Below are 11,523 nucleotides of genomic sequence, written 5' to 3' on the forward strand. Positions count from 1 at the left end.
GATCACTAACATCTATTGTCATACAATAAATAAAAGATATTCATACGGATTACATTTAGTTGGCTCATAAATATCTTTGTTTGACCACTTAAACCATGTCTCTGCAAACAGACTAAATAACTTTTCCTCCAGATGCTGGAATTTCACCTGGGCTAAAAGGTCAAAGGACCAGTCGGACAGATGAATGGTTTTAATGTCAGACTTAACACATGCATCTAGGGATGAGGTAAAAGCACATGACAAGTAAGTACAGGTCGTAAAGCACAACACAAATTGTTCTCATGGCTCTCGTTTTGCATTTAGGAATGCTGAAGGATATATTGCATCTAATAAAAGCGATATTGCTTTGATCCAAATTTATGTTGGCCATTATGTATGGGCTGTTTAGAGACATCCCAGTGGCTACTTTAGTTGTCTACTTTTTCTCATCAGCAGAAGGATGGTGTGATACACTGTGCTGTTGCTCTGGTAATAATGGGAAACACTCCAAGGGTGATATAAGGGTAACTTTTCATTCAGCTGAAGCCTTTTTACACAAACCACAGGAGCTGTTCCTCTGGAACAACCTGCCGATAAGTGCATCACTCAAGTCCATGATGGAAAATTGGGCAGAATTACGATCATATTAAGTCACAGAGTAAGTGGATCTGAATTTGTAACCCTTGTGCTTATGGCAAAGGTCCAAGATTAGAATATCAGCATTTGTCAGATTGGACGTGAACTCAAAACCTTGGCATTGCGAAGCCATATAACCCATGTACACTAATCAATCATAGCATAAAATGAAATTTCTGTCATCGTGCACTCACCTTCATTTTGTCCCAAATCTGTGACCTTTTTTCATTTGTGAACACCATTGAGGATGCCATTGCAAGCTTCAAATAATCCTCCCTTAAAGGGAAAGTTTACCCCAAAATTAAAAATCTATAATTAATTACCCTCACGTCGTTCCAAACCCATAAGACCTTTGTTCATCTTCAGAACAAAAATGAAGATACTTTTGATGAAATCTGAGAGCTTTCTGAGCCTGCATAGAGAGCAAAGCAACTGACACGTTCAAGGCCAAGAAAGGTATAAGGGCATTTTTAAAATAGTTCATGTTACATTGACGGAAGACACACACAAAAACGTTTTCTTTGCACGCAAATGTTTTTTTGTAGCTTCGTAAAATTACAGTTGAACCACTGATGTCAAATGGACTATTTTAACAATGTTCTTACAACCTTTCTGGGCCTTGAATGTGTCAGTTGCATTGCGGTCTATGCAGGATCAAAAAGCTCTCGGATTTCATCCAAAAATATATTCATTTGTGTTCTGAAAATGATTGAAGGTCTCATGGGTATGGAACAACATGAGGGTCAAAACATCCCTTTAACCATTTCTACAAGATTTAGTGAACTGGAGTCAAGAACCAGTCTAATTTGTGAACAAATCATTCAAATAGGTTTTGTGAACCAGATTGACTGAGTCTTTAAAATAATCCAACTAATTTGGATTCACAAAATTGATTCACAAAGATTAATTCACAAAACGTGAGCTGCTCTAATTTTGAGGGAGAGATACATGGCTTTATTGCATCAGATACAAACCACTTATACTTCTGCTGACCTGATACAAATAAATAAACTTACAAATAAATAAAGACTTATCGGGGATCCAATGAACAAAAACAAAAGTCAAAGGTGTGCAATGACATTAAGTAAATAATGAGAGAATGTTTTGCAAGTTTGGAATAACTTGAGGGTGAATAAATGATGACATAATTTTCATTTTTGTGTGAACTATCCTTTTAAGGTAACAGACCTTTGCATTTATCAAAGTGTAAATAAATCTTTTCTTGAAGCAGTTCACCAGGCATTAGTTTGAATGCCAAATGTCTTGCCTACACGGACTAAATCCAGCCTTGCAATATACAGTACTAAACTGAAAGGATGGGCACCTTGAGTAGACAAATTAAGTGTGGTCTGGGTCAACAGCACGAGGAAGAATTCAGGTGTCATTTTAATTTACTCCCCTCAGCAGGCAAAAACACATGAGTATTAGAGAAAGGTAGCACAGTAATGTCATCCTAGCCCTTGGAAAAAGTGATTACAAAGACGAACCGCAACCCAAAAACCCATGCTAGCACTTAAACTGTCCTTTTCCTCTTCAGGTTGAGTTAGATGACCTCCAAACTCTGTTTCCAGCATGCTTGGCCCCACCTTTAGAACTATTTTGAGTGGCTCTTGACATAATCTCAGCCGACATCTTTTTTTTTTTTTTTTCCTGAAAAGAGTTCTTTGTGGCACTGTGCCAGAAATGAACCACTCCTCTCGGCGTCATATCCTCCTGAGTAAAATTATGCTTCCCCTCCTCCATTTAACTTCCTATCTCATTCTTGCTTCTCTCCTCACTTTCTTGCTCGTCTGAGAACACGGCTCTTTTGTTTCAAAAATCTCACCAGTTTTTTTCCCCCTGGGGTTGAACTTTGTGATATTCTAATTGCTTTCCACTATTTTCAGCAACTTCCACCTCCCACCCCCGATCTCTCTCTCTCTCTCTCTCTCTCTCTCTCTCTCTCACCACCCCCTCCCTGGTTGGAAGGTGGGCAGAAATAGCGCATGTTGCTTGTATCTACAGTGTCCCTTTCTAGGCAGAAAAATGAGCCACCATTAAAAAAAAAAAAACACGGATTAGTTTTATGACCCAATTTTGTCCGTATCAGGACTCCTATGACTCAGTCTCATCCAGTTGGTTTCCAAAAGATTATTTAATGTTTGAAACAGATCGCCAGTGTTTTTTAATTCATTGGAATTCAGCTAAGCAATGTTGAGGACACTGAGCACTTGTGTTTTTGTGTGGTGAAGTCAAACCTGGTAATCCGATTACATGTCATCGGACTCCCGAGGCAGGAGTCACTCAATCCCTTCAGAGGGGCAGAGAGAGACTCAGAAGGAGGTGTTAATTTTGGCACAAGTCAGAAAAACCGTTCCATCCAAACCTTGACTATGAAGACCTGTTGCGACCAAGTGGCTGCCAAGCACTAACCCCATTAAAATTCCTTCTTTATGAGCCGTTGCCAACCTGGCTGAGATCTGAATTGGATTTGGCTGCCATACAAGGAGGCTAATCAAACCTCGGCTTCTAGGCAACTGGACCTATCTTGTTCCTTTAAATTAGAGCTATAATTTCGTCTCTGAGGAAAAGGCTTTTGAACTGGCCAACATTGCAGCGTTTGTATGAAATAACTGTTTGTTCTCATTGCTGCCCTTCAGTGATTTCTTTTTTTGGCTTGTTTTTTTTGGTACAAACTGGGCCCAGGGGGTGAGACGCCCTGAGCCATCCCTGAACTCAGGATTGAACAATAACCACGAGAGTCCATTAAACACCCCTTTGCCATTTATCATGGCACAACAACAGGAGCAGCTGCGCGCTCGCGCTCATACACACAGGTATCCATCAGCAACATGTGATAATGGCCACAGCGTTTGCCAAACCACGCACAGAGAGGGTGGACAGCCAGGATCCGGGGAGAAAGATGATCCTATTAAGAGTCAATGTGGTACGGAAGGCTGTACGTGAGGCGGCTGACACATTCTGAGAATGGCTGGCATTGTGTCCTTGCTGAGTTATAGCAATAATCATAAGGATGGCAATAACATGAGGGACAGATGAGCAGAGAACTTTTCAGCTGATGCGTTCCAAAAACAAGACAATCAAAGAATCAGAGAGAGTTAGTTAATGAGATGATTCGATATTGTCCGAGTTATATGTTACAAACGGTCAATGATCTCAGAATTACGGAAGGCAGTTTTCACCTTCGGTAATTGTGAGATTAAGTAGCAAATAGCAAAATACGTCACGATTATGAGAACTACAATGAATTTAACAAAGTCAATTAAAATAAATTGCAACATTAAAATAAATTGCAAACATTTTTATGTTTAAAGTTCCAATTGTGAAATTGGAATTGTACGAGACATTACGAGAAATAAAATATTCATTTTCTTTTTACATTTTCAGCTTTTCTTTTTCTCTCTCTCTAAGGCAATATAAGAAATATAAACAATAAAAAGTTTTAAAATAACAATTACCTTTTACCAATTCATTTTTTTTCTCTCTGAGGCAATAATTAGCTTCCATACAAAACATGATTGCAAAATAGATTTGAAACTGTTTTGTCACTTCCCAAAACGAATATGTCATTTTCATTTCATTTTCGGTTCTTCTTTCCCATGACAATGAAGAAATGGCTAAAATGAACACCATCAGATCTGGTGAGGGCTTGATATGGTTTCGAGACATCTTTTATAGTGCAGTGATGGAGTGTCTTTGGTGTCCTGCTATCATAACAATAAGGGGAAGAGCTATTGTTAGCCTGGATTGCAGTAATATCACAAGGTCCCATGACTCTGTTGTCCTGTGAACTTTTTTTTTCCCCCACAGAGAGAATCTTTAAACAAACCAGAAGGGTAGAAACACAAGAAGGCAGAAATCATTATTTCTTCCACTGGTCTCCATTTAATAAAAGTCTATTAGTGTGTCACCATTTGCTGACTGTACAAATGCAAAGTCTGGCCTTGTCTTCTATTTACTCTGCCTCTGCAGAGCGCCACATCTCCATCGTCAGTCAGTCGCATAGTTACATGACGTGAACATGGGAGCACTGCTCAACTCCTGATGATCCTTCAGAGCCCACTGGAAAAGGGAAAGAGCAGCTACCCATGAGACTGGAATTCACGGTTGCTAGGAAACGTGATGGAACATGAATATCACACGTCAGAAAGCTCAGCACGGTGGTAAATAGTTCCCTGAGATGAGATGCACACATATCTCCCTCGATACAGTGAGCCGCTTATGCCTCATTGGCCTCCATCACCATCACTTTGCATTTGTTTGCCTTGTGAATGAGCGTTTGCTCACTCCTTAAACTCGCAGTTACCTACATGTGATTATTTCAAAGGGAACATCACTATTTGTGTGCAGCTCCTTAACACTCATGAGTGTTTGTATTTCAGCCTTGCAGCTACAAAAACGGTTGTGTCTGACTTGAGGAACTCCTTTTAAGGAGACCAAAGAGGTTTTGTAGAATAAGCTCCGTGTTTTCGATTTGGAACAGAATTAGCCTGCAACTTTAACCAGAAGTCCTAGAGCACTCTTTGTCGGAGGATCAGTCCTTCACAGATTTTAGGCTTTTGAACAGATTTAAATTCACTTTAAAATTTATACTAAACAACATTGGTGAGAACGTTTTACTCATAATTAGTTTGCAGTAAACAGCAGAGAGATGGCCAGCAAACAGACTGGCCAGAGGACACAGCACTCACTTAGAAGTTATTTGATAACCATTTGAACAGAAGTTGCTTTTTTTTTAAGACATCTTAACTATTCAAGTCTTTAAAAAGTATCTAATTACAGCTAATTACATTGATTCTAATCATGCAATGTCACTCCAAAGTAGTGGTGGAAAAAGTACTAAGAAATTGTACTTACTTGACTACAAGTACTGAAAGATAATATGAATCAAGGACGAGTAAAAGTAGTTTGCTGAAAAACTGTAGTTGACATAGTTTGTACCACAGTAAAGATTTTTATTACAAAAAAAAAATAATATAAGAAGCAACATGGAACCACAAAAGCGAACTGTTTCAAACACGACTGATGTTATATAGTGTTCTTGGAGCAAAGCATGATATTAGTCTCATAAATAGTTTAACGCTATGTTAAGCATACTACCTATCCCTGTTGCCAGGAGCAACTGTTTTATAACAAATTTTGAAAAGTGCATTCACGTATATGACTCAGGAGGAGAGAAGAGAGTGAAAGAAAAGGGGAGAGGAAATGCACAGGAAGATAAACAGGAATTATCTCTGCTGGACGGAAATAGCCCCTGATGTTTTTAAGAAGGGCAAAAGCAAAGTAGAGTAAGTGAGGGTTTAAAAGAAATAGTTTAAAACAGTGTGAATAGAAATGTGTCAGAAAAAAATCATGTGGGGTATGTGTAAGGTTGGGCATCATTTGAATTGAATGATTCTGATTCTTGTCAAATTCCTAATTTCGATTGCAATAAGGTAATAATAATAATAATAATAATAATTAATAAATAAAAAATCTTAGATATCATTAGCATTTATTATTTTATTGCAAACTATTTCATTGTTAGCTGAATACTATGAAAAAAAAAACACTTTTGACTTTTGTCTAATTGACAGGCTTTATTTATTCTCATTTAATCATTTAACTATATATATATATATATATACACACACATACTTTAACACAAATAATTGTAACACTTTACAATACATTTTAAAGTATTAAAGTGTATTAACATGTTAGTTAATTATTGTAAATTTCTACATAAATAATGCATTTTGAGTGTTCACTTGAAAATATTACTGCCTGAAGTGAAGTGGATGGCTCTACCCCAGAAGTTGTGAAAAGTGCCCGTCAAACACCATCTCACTCCATTTCTCCATCGGTGCCACCTTCTTTCAAAAAGGTGGCACTTTGGATGAAAAATAAATGTAGTGAAGTTGAATATTTTGACCTATGTTTTGACCTACTCAAATACAAGTAAAATTACCACAATTTAATTATACTCAAGAAAATAGAAAAAAAAAAAATACTCAAGTACTGTAACGAATGTATTTGTAATTAGTTACTTTCCACCTCTGCTCCAAAGTATGCAGCAATATAGTCATTTGAAATAAAAGGCAGGGGAAACAGTTTTTGGGTAAATTGTTAATTTTATTGGAAAACAAATATACAACTTGGAATGGATTTTGAGGCATGGCTGTGCCATAAGCAGTTACAAAAGAAAAGTGACTAATTAAAAAGCATAGTAAGAACAGAACAAATACAAAAAGATTAGAGTGTATGAGTACCTGGCGATAAACCCGTTAGTATTTAATTCAACGATGTTGCAATAGTGCAATGCTGAGGACTTTTCCCATTTCTGTTTATACTCAGTCCATTGTCCATGTAGAGTTGCACCTCCACATAAAATCAAGAGAAGAAAAAAAGAATCATGCCAAAAATGTTTGAAATGATGCCTCGCTGTGTGTCAGCTGGACCCATGATGTCACCGCTTGTCAGGTGGGAAGGCAGACAGAGCAAAAAAAGAGGAAAAAGGGGCCTGTGCGTAGTCAGTATCTGTGCCTATACGTATCACCTGGTCCCATAACTGCTCCTAACAGATTGTTTACGATGACTAGGAGTTGGGGGAAGGCATGAGCACTCAAATCTTATAGTATACATGCAGAGCCTTTGGACAGCAGAAGAGGATGGGCAGAAATTAAAATGAAACATTTTGCAGAAATTAAAAACAAGAAAAGGCAGATAATTTTATACAAGAAATTCTGTACAAGGCCTTCACTTCGCTGTCATCATTTGTACAAATTCTGTGAAGAGAGAAAAAAGGGTGATCAAGCATCACTGCGAAAAAAAGGGGCAATCAAAGATAGGTACTAAATGTTTCAAATGGACACAGACTCACCTTCATAATTGACCTGACCATCTCCATCAATGTCTGCTTCTCTAATCATTTCATCCACCTCCTCATCTGTTAATTTCTCCCCCAAGTTTGTCATCACATGGCGCAGCTCGGCAGCACTGATATATCCGTTCCCGTCCTGAACAGAGAGAACAACAATCCATCCAAATTAAGTATAGGGATGTTCCTAGCAAAACCTTAATAACAGGTCAACTGAATTCAACAGAAGCCTTACCTTATCAAAGACACGGAAAGCTTCTCTGATCTCCTCCTCGCTATCTGTGTCCTTCATCTTTCTTGCCATCATGGTCAGGAACTCAGGGAAGTCTATTGTTCCATTACCTATTTAAAGAGCAATGTACAAATTCAGATAAGTGAATGTTTTAATTGTGATAAAACACTTCAGAAAAATGGCTTCAAGTCATATGCAAATTGGACCCTCCTTGCAAGAGTTAACATGCTGATGGCTAATGTAGCAGCAAAAATGTTTCCTCACCATCTGCATCCACCTCATTGATCATATCCTGCAGCTCCGCCTCTGTAGGGTTCTGGCCAAGGGAGCGCATGACAGTGCCCAGCTCTTTCGTGGTGATGGTGCCATCCCCATCTTTGTCAAATAGTGAGAACGCCTCTTTGAACTCTGGGAAGAGAACCAGGGAAGACAGATAAGTGTTTGAGCCACATAACCACGTTCATAAACCCTCCCTCAAAAATCACAGGCATCAGTCACTTTTCCATTTTAGCAATACACAAAAAGAACAGGTAAAGTACATCTACTTTTCATGTCAAGCTTTTTGAATAATTAACTACTTGTAGGCATTAAAATTCCACATGGCCACTTGTAGATCCCATTCTATGTACTTCATCTTAAACCGTTCATGCTTTACAACAAGTTCTAAAACCTAAAATTAGCATTTATTAAATAGCTCTGTGTTGCTAAGACCAGTAACAACAAACGCCTCCACAGATGAATGTCTAGGGTGACAGGATGCTGTGGAAGATGCACACAAACACCCCAGAGCCAGGGCAACAGCTGACCACTAGAACTAGTTTTAAGGCCTTTGACCTGCAGAACACCATTAGCTAGTTACATGCAAAGACAACATGCAAAACAAATCGCTTTGCGTAGATGCCTCAAGTACCTTATATAGTCAATTTCAAAAGACAGCATTTTGTAAAATAAGTCAAGTAAGAGTCAGCACTGTCACTGATCAGTTTAAGTGAGGAGAATTGATCATTGCTGGCTTATAGTCTGGAATCAGGACAAAACTATACTGACAAGAGAGATTACATTTCACCAGTACATGCATTTGCCCAGAGGTCTGAGCACTAAAGGCCAATACAAACTCCTCCTAGTGCCAACACTGCCCATCGAGCAAAGCTGATGAGACCATCTGATACCTCCTGTAATGTAACAACCAACATTACAGATGGACAACCAGCTTTCCTAGTACACAAAACATGAGCCCATTCAAAATGTTTTACTAAAAACATGCAAAATAATACTGCATTTTTTTTTTTAATGAAATGTTATACTATCCAAATAAACAGCACAGAATACAGAACAATTACAACTTTCCCAATAAAACATAAACATATTGCGTGTTTATTAATACTTTTGAATCAGTGTTTATAGTGAATTAGGGAATATATATAGAGAGAGACAGAAAGAGAAAGATAAGAGATTTTTTGGTTTTAGTTATTTTATTACATCAGGTTAAATTAAAAGTACATATTTTACTAAAGAAATATTGCCCTAGCAGCTAGCTAGGTTATTTTATTCGGTAAATAAACAACTTCCTGGTGCTAATTGTAGTTTCAGTTAACTATAACAATTCCTTATTAATACAATAATTAAAGAACAAAAAAGTAAAAATGTCAAAAAAAAAAAAAATAATAAATTACACTTACACTTATCTGTACAGTATCTGTTATAGTTTAGATTCACGTATTTCTTGTTAGATGCTGTAAAAGTTATGAGCCTGCACATTCAAGGAAGCAATAACCCATCCATTCACACAGATCTGACTAAGTTACAACCTTAAAAGGCAACAAAATAGCAAACTGGAACAGCCAGGGTATTGCAAAATGCTATAATCCAGTGCAGAAACTCTGAAGGGGTGTGTAAGAAAAGAAAAAGCATGTCCTTACCAGCTATTTGCTCCTCTGTGAGTTGATCAGCCTGGGCATGGGAAGAGATGACAAACAACCATATTACTAAATAGTGTGGAGGACAAACTCACTAAGAATTCATATTGTTTTGGTTCTCTGACATCAGTGTCTAGCAACCTGTGTGAGACCAAAGAAAGACCTCAGATTCCCTCCCTCTCAATGTTACGACACCAGCAGGAGAGAATAAAGTCCCTCCACAGCGACGGTATTTAGACACTCCTAACTACAGCAGTTCGTCCACCTGATTCCCGGTATTTGGTGAACTATTCCCTCGTGGTACTAAAGATAGTCATTTCAGATAGTAATTTAACCTTTTTATTGTTATAGTAGCCCTGTGTCATAATGCTCGAGTAACCAAGATAGAATACTACAGGTCAGGATATTTCATAATTATTGAATCTGATCACTAACGTTACATTTTAACAGGCATATGCTTATTAAAATAAACGGATATATGAGCAAAACAGGAGTGATACTGAACATTAATATTTTAAGATGGTTCAAGACTTAATGTACCCTCCACGAATTTATGCAAAAAACACAATACATAAGTTTTTTTTTTCGGTTTAACCAGCTAACTTACTTTTCTGATAGAAGCCCGTTATTGAGCAAGTTAAATTAGCTTTAACAAGTTAACGTTACCATATGATGTTGTCCAACTTAACAACTAAACCAACCAGGATACTTTCTGTTCAATCAAAGCTTAAATAGAAACGAATTCTGTTGAAGATTGTACACTGTGGCGTACTGAACCCCATTACAAAGTTTGGTTAAAAAAAATAAAAAAGTTATGTTACGCTCTCAATGTGAAAACTGAAAGTGAAGCTGCTCACGCAGCGGCAGACCTCTGAAGTTTAGTAACGTTACTTCCTTTACGTTAGCGCATAATTTCTTCGTTTTAGCCTGTTATATAAAAAAAAAACAAGCGGAATATGACAAAAAGTACAGCTAACAGGAGATAGGAGAATAGGAGATGCGAGGCGGTGGGTGCGTTAACGTTATATTCCTTCATTCAGTCCATCCACTGTAGTAAATTTGGCGGCATTTGCTGTAAACGACTGAAGAAAACTATTTTTCTGTTTCTTGACTTCTTTGCTTGCGTGCAAATATAAGTTAGGTTCATATATATTTTCATTAACACATATCCATCGTTTATCATAAATATTAGGTGCACTCACCATTTTTTCTTTTTCTCCGTCTGTCTCCCTCCGTCTCAGCGAGAGATTCACAAATGGTTGTCAGAATATTGGTATAGACCCGCCTTAACGATCGTACATAAACACCTCCCATCTCCCTGTATCCATCCGCCAACCGCACTGCATTCTGACTAGCGGTGCTTCAAAAATGCCGCGATATTTGTCCACGAAACTAAACTAAGCTTGAATAAACGTGATATATGTCCTTCTTAAAAACGATACGGTATTGTATTGGGATATCGGCTGGTGTCGAGGCACAAGTGCCGGTGGACTATATGACGGCGGAAGAATACTGAACGCCTTTCGGTTGTGCGGATCGCTGTGATTGGTTCGTTTGTACCTGCAATGCGTCACTCCCTGGTCACACACTGTAAAATTTGCCCGGTCATAAATGCCATGTAACTTTTAGAGCTGAAATAGGGAATCACCTGAGCCATTGTGAATTCCATCCTTAGGGGGCCAGAATTATAGTGTTAATGTTCTTGGATAATATTAAGATTTTTTTCCAATTGCATACGTCCCAAAATTGATGTAAAGTGTATCCAAGTTTTTTAGTATGGTTCTAATATTTATAATGCATCTTCACACAGATAATAAAGCATATAGGCTATGTTTTCCATAGAAGTTTAATTATATGGTACTGGGCTGTAATTTATACACAATTTGCGATTTTTGGATTCA

General features: G+C 37.8%; 1 protein-coding gene across 1 annotated transcript; it reads right to left on the reverse strand.

The window, feature by feature from the left end:
* Positions 1-7,324: 7,324 nt before the first annotated feature.
* calm2b (calmodulin 2b, (phosphorylase kinase, delta)) lies at positions 7,325-10,946 on the reverse strand. The gene is made up of 6 exons (XM_026276926.1): positions 10,825-10,946; positions 9,626-9,656; positions 7,971-8,114; positions 7,710-7,816; positions 7,478-7,613; positions 7,325-7,382 (listed from the first exon to the last, which is right to left on the reverse strand). The coding sequence occupies exons 1-6, from the start codon at positions 10,825-10,827 to the stop codon at positions 7,354-7,356; spliced, it is 450 nt and encodes a 149-aa protein (XP_026132711.1). The 5' UTR covers positions 10,828-10,946; the 3' UTR covers positions 7,325-7,353.
* Between the last annotated feature and the right edge of the window lie 577 nt (positions 10,947-11,523).

Source organism: Carassius auratus, chromosome 12 (genome assembly GCF_003368295.1).
Source record: "Carassius auratus strain Wakin chromosome 12, ASM336829v1, whole genome shotgun sequence".
In the NCBI taxonomy this organism is placed as follows: Eukaryota; Metazoa; Chordata; class Actinopteri; order Cypriniformes; family Cyprinidae; genus Carassius; species Carassius auratus.